The 16,415-nt window shown below is 39.4% G+C and overlaps 1 protein-coding gene across 1 annotated transcript in view; it reads left to right on the top strand.

The window, feature by feature from the left end:
- GFRA1 (GDNF family receptor alpha 1) overlaps positions 1 to 15,721 on the top strand; it is a 138,572-nt gene extending 122,851 nt beyond the window's left edge. Inside the window, 2 exon segments of the mRNA XM_054637270.2 lie at positions 7,409 to 7,465; positions 8,161 to 15,721. Of these exon segments, the coding sequence (XP_054493245.2) occupies positions 7,409 to 7,465; positions 8,161 to 8,322 (219 nt within the window). The 3' untranslated portion in view covers positions 8,323 to 15,721.
- Positions 15,722 to 16,415: the final 694 nt, after the last annotated feature.

A 16,415-nucleotide genomic window follows, 5' to 3' on the forward strand; every position in this document is an offset into this window, starting at 1 on the left:
TTTGAGGCACTTAACAAAAAGCAGATGCTCATGGTCGTTCCATTGCCTTCCCTTTTAAAATGTATGAGTGAGGGCAGTGCTCAGGAAAGCAGCAGTAATGCCGGCTGCTCAGGGCTGGCATGGCACGAAGGGAAGCTTCCTGTCGTGCTGAGGCTCAGCCTGGTGTTCAGGCAAGCTTGCCTGATCTTCCCTGCCAGCTGCAGAACCCCAGAGCAGCAGCCCTGCTCCTGCCAGGGCACAGAGGCAGTGCCTGACCTTGTTTGCTCCATCCCTTCACCTCCCACAGCTCCAACTGGGAGCCTCAAAGGCCAAGCCGTCGCTGAGCATCCCTCCTGCAGCTCTGCTCTTGGCTGTGGAGCTGCCTCAGCAGGGTCCTGGCTGCAGCCTGTCCTGGTGTGTGACTGCAGAGAGGGAAGCTCTCCAGCCAGCACAGGCACAGGGAATTCTGCCTGCCCTGGAGCCCCTGCCCGGGCTCACCTGGAGGCCTTGCATGGGTTTGGTGCCTCTGTCCAAGGCTCGTTAGCACAGAGCTGCTGTGCTCCTGCAGTAGCCCTGGCTGGCAGCTGCTCAGGGCTGCTCCCACCACACTCCAGGGCACCATGGCTAATCCAGGAGGCAGCAACTTCACCTCCTGCCAAGCTGAGCAACTTGGTTCTGGTATTCGGACACGTGGGGCCACACGCTGCAGCCTGGAGAAGCGTTGTGGGATCTCTTGTGCTTCAATTACATTCCCTCAAAATTCCCCTCTTCTAACTGGAACTACAATGGCTTTGTGTTCCTGCTGTTTTTCTTCAGGTGCTGTTCAGTGTGCAGCAGCCAGATGCTACCTGTACCTGCTGTCCATGGCTCTGGGTTCATCTCTGTGGTGAATCACTTGAGAAATGCATTTTAGTAATAAAATCCAAACCAATTCAACTTTGGATTACATGGATGTTTAGTTTTATAACTAGAGAAAAAACCCAACAACCTAGGCAGCCCAAGATGTTGAGATATTAACCTAATAAAACTTATTCAGTCTCTGCCTTTTAGTATTCTCTTTCCTCCTTTGCCTTTCTTAATGCAAAAATATTTGCTTGCAGCAAATCCATAAAAAGACCATATTAGGAGAATTGCATAATATTCCCTAAAAATAGGAAGGAAGAATCTGGGACTATAGAAATTCATTTTACTCAGCTAAATGAATGACTGAACATGAAAACAAAATTGTTAGCAAGTTACTGTACTGCCATGAAAGGTAAGTCAGCTCAGTTGTCTTGGCTGGATGTCATATTTTGTGCTGTGCTCACTGGGAAACTAATTGCTTGAAATAAATATTTGAAGATCTCCATGTCTGGTCCTTGTAAGCTGTTTGATCAGTTTGGTGTTTTTGATAGGATCTGTTTTTTATAAAACCTTTAAGATTGCTGTTAGGCAATTTCAGTGCCATGTTATCCCAGCCAAATAAGTGCAGTGAGAGATGGAGCTTAATGAGGTCTCATGTTTATTAACATAAGGATCTGGGAATGGTCTAGCAATAATTAATATAATATAGGTCATCTTTCCTTCCTTCCACACTCTTTTCAGCCCATTTTGGGAGGATTACTTCCAATTCTTACCCCTTCAATCAAATTTTCTAACAATTTGCAAATCGAAGAAGCTGAAGAGAGTTTTCCCTCTATCCATATCAGACTTTATCAACTCTTCTGCCCATTTCTTAGATTTCTGAAGTGGTGTCTGCTGCTGTGTGTGTTTCCATCTGCATCTGTCAGTAGCCCCAAGTGTCTGGAGTGTCTGTGAGCCCAGAGCTGATTTGAGTTGTTGTTCCTCTGCAGTCTGGGGAGGAGATGCTGTTCCCAGCCCACCTGGCCCTGTCCAGAGGGACCGGGGGGTTCTCCCTCCCTGGTCACTGCAGAGCTGGATTTAGCACAACAGGGACCTACCTTTGTTCCAGCCCCTCTTCCAGAGGATTTCTATAGTCCTTCTCTTTCCTGGCCAGAAAACAAACTTCCCTGCTTTAAGGTTGCTCTCTGTTTCTTGTTTCTCATGTTTAAGTCCTCCAATCCAGCAAGAATTTATTAATGTTGAGGGATAAGGGAAATGCTGTAAAAATCCCCTCAGTGTGTGTTTTCCCAGTGCATATTTGGGCACCAGGGGATGCTTGGTTTACTTTATTTAATGTGTCTCAGCTGAAAATCTTGTGATTTGCTTCTTTCTGTGCTGGGTGTTATCTGTGTAGCTCTGGAGCATAGTGCCAGTAATGTCTTCATGATGCTTGTTTCTAGAAGATACTTTCTTCTCTCCACAAAGTGTCATGACAGAACTGCAGTGCTTTTATGCAGAATGACAACTGATAATTTCATGCCCTGAGCTTGTATCTTGAGGGTTGATTCAGCAGAGAGAGAAAAAAAAAAAACACAGCAGAAAAATATCTGGCTGCTTTGTTATAGGACAGCACAGAGCTGCTTGTTTTTATAGCTTAAATAGCTCTGCACTCTGGCTGGATGGTATGGGTTTCAGAATTACCCTGTGCTGAATTGGATCTTTATTTCACTAGCCTGTGTCTCTGACCCACACTTTTCTTATCTTCCCTGTTGAAAGTAATTATACTCCAGTGTGGCAGAGTACTCCTGTGCTAATAAGAAAATACTGTTGTCACTTGTGATAGATGAACCATCCACTTAGTGAGCACAGAAGAATTAAACTGATTGCATTTTTACAGTCTGTATATTTCTCTGCTTATTGTGTCCTGCTGTTGGGGAAAGCAGGTTAGTTGCATAGTAAATCTCTCTAATAACACAGGAGAAGAACAAAAAGAACAAACACTCATTTGTTATAGCTGCTTTAGAAGTGTGGTCATTTGAAGGATGCATTCTGGGAGATTTGTCCCTCTTCTTCAGAAAGGCTTGTTAATATTGGCATAACTAACCAGGATCTCAGGAGAGGACAAGGGCTCACTCATTAAAATTAGCTGTATAAACAGCCTATACCTAGCAGATATCTGTCCTAATGATGCTTCTGTTGCCTCTCCCTGTCCAAGCAATATGTTCCATAAAGCTCATAAAGCCCAAAGTGGGTAGTAAAGAAAGGGGCTGGGTTCTGAATTTGGGTGCTCACCCTGTGCCTGTTTGCATTCAGAGCAATGCATTCAGCTCCCTTTACACCCCTCTCCTCTCCTTCCCTCCCTCCCATTGAAGCTCACCTCCATTTGGAGACATCCCCAGTCAGAACTTTTCCTTGCTTTGGGGAACAGAAGTTGATGCTGTAGTGAACATATAAAAATACTGCTGGGTGCCAAGCCCTGAGTGTGTGTGCTGACTCCTGGTGAGACACTGCTGCAGTGTTTAATGCTTCTATTAACCATGCAGTGCTGGGATTTGCAAAAGCTGGATGCATAATTGCAAGATTGCATTTCTGGACATAAATTCAGGGCTGTAGTGTCTGCAGAGCCTGGATCCAGAGGGATTTGGGAGATGGAAAGCAGGGAGTTGTTTTAGGAGGATCTTATGATAATTATTAGGTGCAGGGCAAGAGAAGACTAATTAGGAGCATGCAATTAAACTCATCTAGGATCAGAAGGAAACATGGAGGTCCACAGAGTCTTCTGAAGGAGAAATGTCTCTATAATCAATATTCCTTTCTCTTTTTAGAAAACTACTAGGTCATTTGCTAATCCTGATTTAACTCTCTTTCTAGGAAAGAAGTGAAATTTTGCTTCTCATAATGAGATTTGGGTTTTTTTCCTGGACATACTGTTGGTTACTCTACCAGCCCCTGACCAAGTCCAATATTTTTGTTCTAATACTAAAAGCTAAGGGTTTTGAGATCAAAACAAGGCTTATATGTGACTAGCAGACATGATACTGAAGCTCATCAGGAGGTGCTTAAATACAATTATCTCTAAATACCATCTATTGCTTGAGATGTGCTGCTACAGTGAGGAGATTCTCTGGGAAGAGGGGTATTCATTTTTAGAAAACATAAAAGCTTAAGTGAGGTCAAGCCTGTTGGCTGTATGGATGCAGCTTTGCCAGAGTAGCTCACATTAATGAATTACAATTCCCTGCAAAGCTGGAGTGTCAGCCCATTTATGTAACTTTGTTTTACAGACTGAGATATGTCACAGCTCAGCGTGTCATTAAGTAAGTCATTAGCAAATGCTATTTTTCCTCAGTAGAAAAGAACTCATACATCTTTGTTAGCCACTTATTTTAAGCTGATTTTCCTTCTCTGTTTTAAAATCATTATTTTTATCAGCCCAGCCCTGCTTGATTTTTTATTTAATGATAGAGTCCCCATAGATTTATTTTAATATAAAGCTGTTTTTCACCAGATAAACAGCTTTATATTAAAATTTTAAAAGAACACAAATTTGAATAGAGACAACTTAGCCATTTGTGTGTGCTCTCTCACTCCTGTGGAGTTAGGTACTTCCAGAACATTTGAAAACACCTTCTTGCCTGCTTGGTAGGCAAGCTGGATACCTGAGATGGGATTGGCAGTGAATCTTTGGCATCTTGCATAATGAACAACTCTCAATTCCCAGATTAGCTGGTGGTGCAGTTATTCCAGAATTGTCTGCAGCTGTACGTGATGGACACTCATTTCTCTTGTTTAAATTTTTAGGATAATGGAAGATGTTAGAAAGTAAATATCTGACTGCAGAGGGTATCCTCTTTAATTCAAATGCACATCTCCCAGTCTGGGTCTATTTCCTCCAGGGCTACCAGCATAACCTCTAAGCTCTGATTTTATTTTTAATCTCTGATAAGGTGTTCACTCACTGTAGCACAAAGAAAGAATTCTGCTTGGTGTAGAGCTATTTCTGCCCAAGACAGGAAGAATTTTCCCCTTTGGTTTTAAGCAAAGGACATTCACTAAAGCACTCTCTTCAACATGTAGGTTTGTTTTTTTTTATCCCATTATTTGTGATTTAGTGGTGCTCTGTTGTATTCCAGTAGTGCAGCCTATGCCAGTATTTCCATTACAACCCATTCTCACAGGTTTATAACTCAACACTAAAAATGTACTCTTCCAATTTGAAACTTGGCATATAATGTCTCATCTCATCCTCAGAATGACAGTTTTTTCTTTCTGTTTGCCTTCCTCCCAATAAAAGGTTGCATTTTTGTTGTATTTTTAAATAGAAGATACTGTCCTTTCTGTTTTGATAAGGGAAAAGCCTGTCTGATTATTAAAATTGCTTTTCAGTGCTAAGAGAGGAGGACATTTTAATAGAGGATGCATGTGAATAAGTGTTGATGTTACAATGTCTACAATAAGTGTATGGATGCAGAGAAGTATCACCTTCCAAATGAAAAACAGACAATGTTTATCAAAATGATTGAAAAGGGGCTTTTATGGTGATTTTTTTTTTTAGCTGTCGATTTTACCCTTAAAATAGTGTTCTCAAAGGTAGATATGTTTTAGCTGCTGCACTCTATTGTTTTCAGTCTGAATGAAGTAAAGGAAGACTTCACTGTATATAGGCAAAATAATGATGTTTTTACTCATTTGATAAACACAGTACAAAAGGCATATAAATTCTGACTTGAGTGTTGAAACCAACTACCAGGTGTAGACCTGTAGTTAGCACAGTGCTGTCAATCCACAGCAGGTGTAAGCAGTGTTTCAAATAAACAAACACACGTGGGAATAGGAAAGTTAGCAATAAGTGACAAACTGAGAAATAAGAGTCTTGTATGATCCGTACAGCCTACACCTTCAGGATCTGAACCTCTGATCCAGAGGCTTTAGCTGAAGCCTCACATTCCAACTCAAGGTAGTATGGTTATGGACATAAGAAAATCAGGATTTAAATCTACTTTATCCTTCTTTACCTGCCTGCTTGAAGCCAGCCATTTAGGGGTTGAAAGATACCCAGTTGCCTTTAAGAGAAGTTTCCTATGCACTACAAACACAGCACAAAGGCTTCACTGTGCTGCTTCTTTTTGTTGTAAATTTACTTCCAGGCATTTCTTTTTCCATTTAGACAGGTAAATTTATGCTTACCATAACCACTTTAATGGTGCTAATTAGTAGAGAGGGTATGTAAGAAGGAAATTTTACGGAGGATGTTTATTCCTAAATTGAGCTATTATTTTGTCATATATACAAAAACTATCAACATATATTCAGTATGTATTATTACTATAGCTAAGCTGTCTTTTTCTTAAATCCCAGCTGTTTCACTTTTTCAGTTGTCTGTAATATGTTCATGTCTCACCAAAAGCTGAGGGTGTGCTTCCAATTAAGAAGTCCAGTTCCTTCATTTGAATTCTAAAATCAGTAATTAGGTCAAAGGCTGTTTTGTATCCATTGGCAGAACCAGTGGCTCTCAGATATGAAATAAATATCAGTATGTGGAACTGAATTTTTGAGGGCATAAAATCAGAGTGCTCAGCACTTTCTCACATCTGCTTTAGTCCAGGCCATCACTGCCTAAACCACTGAGCTTCTGCAGTGCAAAATGAAAGCAGCACTCTGAGATTCAGATCTTTGTTTTTTGCAGGAAATAAGTGGCAGGTCCAACAAAACTTCCAGGTGGAGGCACCAGATGTGCCCAGTGCAGTCAGTAGTTTTGTAAACCCACGTCTTCTCTTACAAGAACTGATTTACTTCAGCTCAGTTACCTGCTGTAAAAGTGTGCGTGGTTTGTTTCTGGAACTTACAAAAGAACTGATACTGAGAATCACTGAAGTGCTCAAGTCAGCCACTGCACTGTTTATTGAGAGCACCTTCCACACCATGAGGATTAGTACTGCCCTTGTAGAAAAGCAGGAAACACCCAGCCCAGACTGTTCACTTGAGAAGTGGAAATACTAAACACCTCCTGCTGCTGGACAGAGTGCAGGCTGCTGCTTCCAGTTTGGATGATGTCACCTGAAATGCTTCTTGCTTGAGTCAGTGTTCTTTTTGCAGCTTTGTAGAGGAGATTCTCTGGCAACCATGGCATATATTAAAATAATATTTATATTTTTATCATAATATTTGGGAAAATTGCAAGAATCATTAAGGATAAAATACTCCTGTGTTGTATATTTTCCTAAAACTGAGGTATATCATAGATTATTTGTTAATATGCAGTGGTATTATGGTAATTATTGACTGTCACATTTCATTTCTTCTCATGAACGTCCAGCAGCATTTTTAAGGGGCCATAGAAGAGATAACATGTTCTCTGCAGCTGATGGCACTCATCATTGTAATTACTAAGTACCCTTCGTTGACTGTTGGAAATTTTGCTATAAATTCAAATGAGAATGTGAGTGTTATTGGAAAACGTGCAGTTACATTTGGAGTTTATTTGCTAATAATGTGCAAATCACTGTCAAAATTATAGGATTATGACAACTGATGCAAATTTATCTAAGTGCTTTGTGCTGCTGGAAGTATAAATTGTACTGGGAATAAAATTTGTGTTTTTTCATAGGCACAGAAGAAGCGAAAATCCAATGAATCTGTAGATACAGAGCTGTGTCTTAATGAGGTAAGTGTGGATCTTGGATATTTCACAGCACAGGTGCCTCCCCATAAGAAAAGACATTCCAAGTCTGTCAAGATTATCACTTGTCAGTTTTGTTGTATTTGGATATCATAATGCATTAAAGAATGATTTCACTTAGAAGTTCAGAGCTGGGCTCAAAGTGTTCTCTGCAGGTTTGGTATTTCAGTACCTATATGGTACATGTTTAGGCAGATCCCATGGTAAACACCATTGCACCTAGTAAGGAAACTTAATAATCTGCACCCATGGATTAAATTTTATTTATTGTTATCCAAAAATAACTTGTCAAACAAATTTGTTCTGTTGACTGTACAGAGGGTGCAGTTTCTCTAGGGGTCTTGCTTTTGCTGTTATAAAACAAACTGGCATGACAAACACAGATGCCTGAAAAAATCCCCAATACTTTACACATGGAAGCATTGCTAAAGTAAGAATTTTTAAATATTCTTCTCTTTTTGAAGTGTGCAATACTGGTGTTAACTAATTCCAAAATACTGTCATTGCAACATCTGTTTTAGTGCCCTTTTTATCATTCAATTTATGAGGTTGATGTACAGGTATCAGTGGAGGGTGGGACATGGGCACACAAAAGATGAGTTTCATCATTTCAGTAGAACTGAAGTGCTTTGCAATGCAAATGTTGTGCTGGTGACCAAGGAAGGTGTTGTGTCTTGCAGAACGCTCTGGGGAAGGACAACACAGCTGGAGTCTCCACCAGTCACATATCCGCAGAGAATTCCCTGGCTCTTCCCACCAGCTCCTATCTAAGCACACAGCTCACCCTGATGGCACTTGCACTCTCACTCTCTTTGTCCCTAAGCTCATCAGTCGTCTTGTAGCTGCATTACAAAAGGACAAAAGTGTTTAAAAAAAAAAAAATCCCAAAAAAAAAAAAAAAATCTGTTTGCTGTCCTCTGTTGTTTATCTGGAATTCCAGGTCTGGGAGCTATGCTGAGGCACTCCTGCTAGAACAGTCTCAGTCAGCTGGAATTTTATTTTTTTTTTCTCTCTAAAAAAAGCTTCTTGTGATATTTAGAGGCTTTGTGAAATACTTGGTGCAGTGCTACATTCCAAACCCAAAAGGCTTTTGGGCATGCTGTGTTTTAAAGAGACAGTGTGTAAATTTGCCTGTAAAGTGACCTGGTTGGATTATTTTAATAATTATTATTTTAATTCTGGCTTTTACCTGAGAAAGAAGATGATGGTTTTCTTAAAATCTTGTTTATCTCATTGAATGGTTTTGGTTTTCAAATTGATTGAACTTCAGACTATCAAGGATGCCAGGCTTTTGTCTAATGGTGAATGTTCTCCCAGAGAGTGGACTTTATGAAACTCCTTCATTTGATAAATCGCTACTGATGTTAAACTCTTTCAGTGTGTTAGCATTTTCCTCTTTAAATGTTTACGTACTGTAAGTGATTCTGCGTTCCCTGCTGAGAAGCCATTCTACTTCACATACAGGTATAATGTATGTCTTTCAGTTCAATTCTCATAGAGTGTGGCGTAGAACCTCCTAACAGTACATTTATCTTTTAATTATAATCATCTAGCCTTAACAAGAGTGAAAATTCTTTACATTAGCAAGATGCAGCCATTGTGAAAGCTTGATAAAGATACATTTCTTTAAATATGAGGAACAAATATTGCTACAGGGTTTCAGCTGTACAGTCTATGGTCTTCTATGCTTCCATTGTGATAATATAGTCCAGTTATTATACTCTTTGTTTAATAAAAAAATGACATACAATTTATTTGCTCTGCTAAAACATCATCATCTGTTTATACATACCTGATAATGTCAGATCAAACAGCTACAGGAACTTCATGCCTTACTTCTCTTACCAAAACATTGTAGAGGGACAAGAGGTAGTAGGATATCATTTAAACCGTGTTTTATTTCTTAGGACTGCTAAAACCAACACAGAAGGATGGTTGATCCAATTGCAAGGCAGCATCCTGCACATGTACCCATGTGATAGGCTTTTCTCACCCTGGTAGTTCCTACCACAGACCTGGGCATTGCTGACATGATGAACTGTTTGCAAGACCAGCTCCATAAATTAATTTAATGGTTTGGATGGCAGTGTTACCAGTACACATGATTTAATGGCTTGGTTCCACTCAATGGCATTGGCAGCCTGCGCTGGCTCGTGATGATTTCCTGCAGTATCTAGAAGGAATTCTTTAAAGCTTTAAATGTCATCAGATAGGCAGCATTTCTCCTAAGGGCTGTCTTTATACCTTACTGTGATGGCTTGTTGACTGTTACAAGCAGTTATGTCTAAGTGATCAACAGTAATCAGTTTTGGTTCCTCTTGGAAGTAGAAGATAACTTCTGCAAGCAAGGAGTTCATCATGTTGAATGTACAGATTTACTCTGAGACTTACACAATTATGCCCTGTCCTGCACTGAAATGTCCAGACCAGTTATTTGCAATACAACTATAAAGTACAAATTACTATTTTATAAACTGCACTGAGGTTTGAGTGTGCAAAATACACATCTTGCTAAGAGACTATTAAACCTATTGACAAGTTCGTCTTTTGAGATTTTTCTTGGCTAATAATAAACACTTTCATAAATTTTGAAATTCATTTATGTACTCTTGATTATGGTCACATAATACAGGTTTCAAAGCGATTTGCATGTGATAGAATTCTACAATACTCTGTGCCACTGAACATAACAAATTAGACAATATTACTTTTTAATTCTGTGTTGATAAGAAACTGCAAATTACTTTCAAAGGCAGCAGAGCTGTTCTCTGAGAAAAGATATATAGACCATCATTACCAGCAAAGCCCATGTGGTTCCTGTTGCTCTTCTTGTAGAAGATAATCAAATTACTGAAAACTAGTGGCAGCAGAAAAAAGATCATGAGATTCATGATTTTTAAAATGAATCAAATTCTTTTATGTCAAAAGGAGTTGATAGTATAACCTATTGAAATGCTAATGAACACAGCATTGTAATTCAGAAGTCTGACATTATCCAATTAAAAATATTTTCAAAACAAATTCCTAAACATTATGATTATTAAATCCATCTTTGATCCACAAATCTTTCTCTGAAATATCATTTGTATTCAGCACATTAAACATTTTAGCCAGTATCGGGAATTTTAATAATTTCCCAGTATATTATATACTTTTTGAAGATTTTTTAATGTTTGCTTTGGTTGCAGTATCTCTCTTGCATTTAATACCAATTATTAGAGCTTTGACACTGTCTGATCCAGAGTAAAAACTATTGATCACTTATACTGTAAATAACAACCTAATAAGCTTCTAATTACAAAAGTAACTGCTGGTTATCTGAGTCAGTGAGAGTTACCTTTGGAAATAAAATTTATATGTAGTAGAGGAAAAAGTGGTGGTTTCTACAGGTAGCCAAAAAAGCTCAACAGGGCACTTAAGCTTTTTGTCCTGTAAATTAAAAATATACTGAAGTCCTAATTTAAAAAATTAAATTGCTTATTAAATGGGCAGAAAGGAAAAAAATACCCTTATGAGTCTGACACTTTACAGGCATCATCATGCAAAAATTGGAGGATTTTTCGAAGTTGCATGTGGTGTGGATGATGTTAGTTTAGCATGGTGACCTTGTCTGTGCAGTCACATGCTACAGTATTGAATTATGCAAATTGTTTAATTTTTTTTTCCCCTTTCAGTCACTAAAATATCATGTGTTGAGTGCCTAATGAAGAAGCTTAGCCTGGGCTTTATATAGCCCCTTAAAAGATTAATTTTATCCATATAACAGTAATATAGGGACTGTCCAAATAAAGATGTACCTAGAGATGATCTACCGTTCCAGTTGTAAATCTCACCAGTTCAGTTGTGGGTAAATTAAATCATGGGCTTCCATAAACACATCCAAATCATCTTGTACTGGAACAGACACTGTCATTAGTATTATTAACAGCGTGTTTATGCTTCTTTTTAAAAGTAGTGCACACAAAGGTAAAATGGAGACTGAACTGAAATGTATGGCGGAGGTTTTGCAGTAGTCAGCGTTACTCTTCATTCCACAAGCTGTTCCAGTGAAAGAGGCACTGAAGGTGAACCTTTCAGGTATTTGCAAGAATAACAGCAAGAATAACAAACAGCAGCTGAGGGTTTCCCTTGTCCCCGTGTGGGTGGTGGCACCTCCAGCAGGCAGCAGCCCAAGGAGTGACCATGCAGGGACTTGGTCCGTGGTGAGGGGTGCAGCCCTTGCTTCTCTGACCAGGCTCCCTGAGATCAGCTCCCTCAGGAGGATGGGGCTGAGGTGCTGACCCCTAGCAGGAGCTGTCCATCTGTCCATCTGTCTCCACCAGGGCACTGGCCACTTCCCATTGAGCAGCTTCATTCCCACCGTGTCAGTAAGAAGAATTAGGAGGAACTGGAATTCTTAATCATTTCAAAGCATGCCTAGACAGACTCTTGTCTGGAGATCTGTTCCCAGGTTCTGTGGTTTGGTTTTGGTTTTGGTTTTTTTTTGTTTCTTTTTTTTCCCCCCCAGTGAAATTGCATCCCTCTAGAGACCCAGCCTTTTGAACATGAGTGGTCACAATTTGTTGCAGTTCAAATCAGTAGACTGAAAACATGAAAGTATCTACTTTTGCAAAGCCTGTGCCACGAGGCTGGAGATCAAGAAAACAAAGCAGGAATCACCTTGAAATCTTAATTTAATTAAAATTTGCGATTGTTGGCTAATCACTGTGATATTTCCATGGAGTAAAGATGGTGAGAAACCAGTGAAGTAGAAGAGCAAAACTCAGAACAGCTCCCTGAAGGGACATAAATCTTGTGTATGTCAAGTGACAGGAGTATCTCATACTTAGGTTCTAATAAAAGAGCTGGATTCTGCTGCAGCAGCAGCTCCTTCAGAGCAAGCAGTAAAAGATGGAAGCACAAGCAGTTATTCATACAATTATAACTTTCTTTCATAAAATGCAGTTCTTTGTCTTCAATACCAAGGTGCATCTACCTCATTGAAAAATATGTTCAATTTATGACATTATTTCTTTCTGCATTAAACTGTTCTGCATTCTGCATGTTCTGCATTAAAACTATTCTGGGCTAAGGAGGCCTCCAGGGTAGTTTTATGCCCATAAGGTTAGTCAGATTGTACCTGATGTCCCTGACATCAAATAGAAATATATTTGGTTCTGATGAACTTGGCAGAGAAATTAATCCAGTGACTTGTTAAATATTTCTCCTCTTTAAATATTTGCTTTTTCTCAGCAGCCAGCTCCTCCTGTGACATTTCAATTATTGGCTGTTTCAGCTTCTCTTTAACTTTGGAAGGTCATTTTGTCCAACTCCACAGTATTCAAGTTTATAAATTTGCTTCAGTGCTGATTTTCTGGTTTTCTTTTTTAATTACAGCCTTCACTTTTGAGAAGAAAAAGATGTGATCAGGAATATGTCTCCAATGAACTAAGAACACCTTTAACAGGGAGAAAATTGAAAGTTCCCATTTTATCTCTTTAGCACTGGTTTGACTTGAATAATCTAAAACATTATGTTGTTATTCCCCAGATGGAATTTAAAATTTAGTTTGATACTGAATAGGATTGAAAACTTTCAAACTCTTTGCAAGCTATTAGAAATATTTAAATACTTCTAATGTATTTTCCAGTTGGAATTTCAGACAAATGGATAAAGTCTCACTAAGTAGTAAATTCTTACAAGAGTAAGAATTCTCTGTGGGAAATTCTGATAGCTCTGTTCTTAAGGTAAAATCAGGGGGGATGATGAATTCTCATTTTTGACTCAATATTATCTTGAATTTTATACACCCTTGCTTCATGTTCTCTTCTGATGTTTGCCTCTAGGCAATGTTTATACTTAATAGATGCATATTAGATGTGGGCACCTCAATAGTAATTCAAACAAATAGAAGCCAATTCCTGCAACTCTTACAAGATGTTCCATGTGGTTTTTATCATTCATAAAAACATAAGCAACAAATTCAAGATGTGGCCTAAAAATTACCTGAATTTTAAAGGAGAACAGAGTCAACAAATTTCTCTGTAGCATTTCTTACCAAGATAGACTGTGATATTCTAAATTGGTACTAAACTACTACTATCTAGACTATTCACAGGAGTTCTCTGAGCACATTTAACCAGAGTTAAAATCAGTTTCTGTTGTTTTACCTTATTCAGTGCCAATAGCTGTTGCCATGCACAGAATTAGAGGTAATTGTTGCCTTGATTAAAAAACCAAATCTTAGCCCCCTTTCACCTGCTGGTAGTGATTCCATTCTTTTGCAGTGGTTTTTAATCCGTCAAAAGGGTTCTAGAACTTCCTAGAACCCAGAAGAAAGTGAGTAATAAATTTAAGGTCAGTTTTCCTCAAATTCCTCCTTCCAAAATACCAAAATATTTGACTTCTTACAAACCTCTTTCCTCCAAAGCCTTTGTGTCTGCTCCATCACTCAGCTGGGGTGAAGCTTATCCCCCACTAACAAACCTGTCAGAGCTACATGCTGACAAATAAGTCATGGCAGGCTTGCTAGCTGCAGCTCTTCAGCTGAGTAAGGAGTTGACTTTTGGCCACTGCACTTGTCCTTAGGTCAGAGCTTAAATGCTATAAAAGCTAAAGCCCCACAGATGTAGTGAACCACAGGGAGATGTAAACTCCTTCAAGCGCAGAAGGCAGCACATCTACTGAAACTCTGGAGTAATTTTCAAAATAAGATTAAAACTATATGGTCCTCTCATGGAAATGTTTATGGAATAGGATATATATGACAGAAGGAAGCTGGAGAAAAAGGAGAAAGCCTGAAGATGCAAAAATTACTGTTTAGGGAACCACCATTTATTTTAGCAGGAGATACTGCAGAAAGCACACTGCTGAGAGAGAAATGTGTGTCCCACTGAGGATAAAACAGAGAAATCATGGATTTTTTCTTTTGACTTTGTGGATTAACCCATGGAAACTGTTCCCCCTTCTGAGAAATGAAGCAATTGTTTTGGGAGCATGCAGCCCAGCATGCTGGGAGCACAGGATCTCCCTCTCACATCCCCAGACCTGGTTATTAGCAAGGACATCCTCTGCCTGCTTGGGGGTGAGACAAAGGCTTCAACCTTTAAGTGAAAGTTAGGACAGAAGGAATGGTTGTAAGGGTTATTAGAGGTGGAACAAAGCCTCGCAGGGGATTGTGCCTGGCAGTCAGGAGCGCACAACCCAGACTGAGCTGAGTCATACATTTCTTAAAAAGAAAACTAAGAAGAGGTAAAAATTCAAAGAAAAATGTGGTCTTGATTTTTATATTGCTGCTTTTCTGAGAAGTGCTGCATAAAATCAACCTCTTACCTCTTCCCAGTAGCCTACATTGTTTCTGGATAAGAACAAAAAATAAATCCCAAGTACAGTCAGTGGGAGAAATTGCTTCAAAGCACTCCAACATGTGGGAAGCTTAACTGGTGGCAGTTATTGATCTCCATGTTCTCCCTCCCCCAGAATTATTGCTACTGAGTTTGCCCTGACAGGGTTTGTGTGAGGTTTTGTGCAGCATTACCTAGAACTGAAATGATTAGCTGTGATTAGCACTGCTCTGGCTGGGAAGGTGCATGTGATTTCACCTGAGGGTGGGTTGAATTTTGCACTTTTTATGTAAACTACAAGTTGAAGAGAGCTGCAGCACAATGGAAATAGCAGGAGAAGACTCATAATAAAAGTAATTTTTCTTACATCATGATGATAAAGCAATTAATTGAGGGTAAGCAGAAGTGGTGAAGATAAAGGTAACAGGTAGCATTTGGACCAAGGAGGACTGGCATTCACTGTGATCTGAGGATATCCAATGTTAGTATTTTCCTGCACTTTTTTCCACCTATTTTTTCTCTTTGTCTTTTTCCAAAACTGTCTAGAACCTGCTTCCATTTTCTGGAGGAAATTCTTACACAAGCAGTTACATTCTTGTGCAAATTCTGTGTCGTCTTAGGGATTTCTGTACATCTCACTGCAGGTTATTCTGTGTCAGGTCTTCAGTCATAATGGCTGGTAATTTGTTGTAAAAAAAAAAAAAACCCAAAAACCACTGTTCACTTGTTCCTGTTGACTTACTTGCTCTGAGGACGTTGCTCTTTGGACTGTCCACACTTTGGAAGTCAATCCATGATGTTTGGCGTTTTCTGTTAGCATAATCCTCCTGCATTAGTATTGTACATATCCAGGAAAAAAATCCCTCTCAATAAACATTCTTCTCTTTTTTTATTAAAAAGCATGTTTTTGTGAGAACAATTTCCTGGTTGTTTTTCTTCTGTTTTGATTCATTATTAAAAAAAAAAAAAAAAAAAAAAGGAAGCTTAACCGACAAAAAAAAAAAAAAAGGACAAAGGACAACAAAGTTGATCTCATTTTTCCCTGTTGTTTTGCAGTCTACCATGATCTAAGAAAATAAGAAATAAAGCTTTTTCCCTTTAAATATCTGCTCATTTGCTTGCTCCCTAGTCTCTTTGTGTTAGTGAATGTGGCCTGCAAAATTACAATGAGGAGGCAGCATCAGATGGGAATGATGGAGGGATGGGCAGGAGAGGGGCCAGCTGGCCCTATTCATGCTTGTTCACTCTCTGGCACGCACAGACGCCTCCACACCCATCCCACCCCTTCTTCCTGCCAGGCCAGAGAGAAAGGGCTTGCTCCTATTTCCACACAATGGCAGCAGAAGAGCTGCAAAGGCTTTGAAGACAAAAGCTCTAGCGGGAGGATATTTTAGGAAATGCAGAGTGTGCTGGGAGAGGAAAGGGAAGGTGGATAAACAAGCTTTCAGGATGCCTTGCCTCATGTTGGTGACTGAAAACCAGGAAACTATTTCAGCATTTACTCATATCCAAACTGATATTTAACAAATGAATATATTATGAGCAAAGAGCAGTCACACTCACCCATGTAAAAGCTGCTGCTCAGCAGAGGGCCAGAGCCTCCCACCATTTTA

Source organism: Agelaius phoeniceus, chromosome 9 (assembly GCF_051311805.1).
Source record: "Agelaius phoeniceus isolate bAgePho1 chromosome 9, bAgePho1.hap1, whole genome shotgun sequence".
Lineage (NCBI taxonomy): Eukaryota > Metazoa > Chordata > Aves > Passeriformes > Icteridae > Agelaius > Agelaius phoeniceus.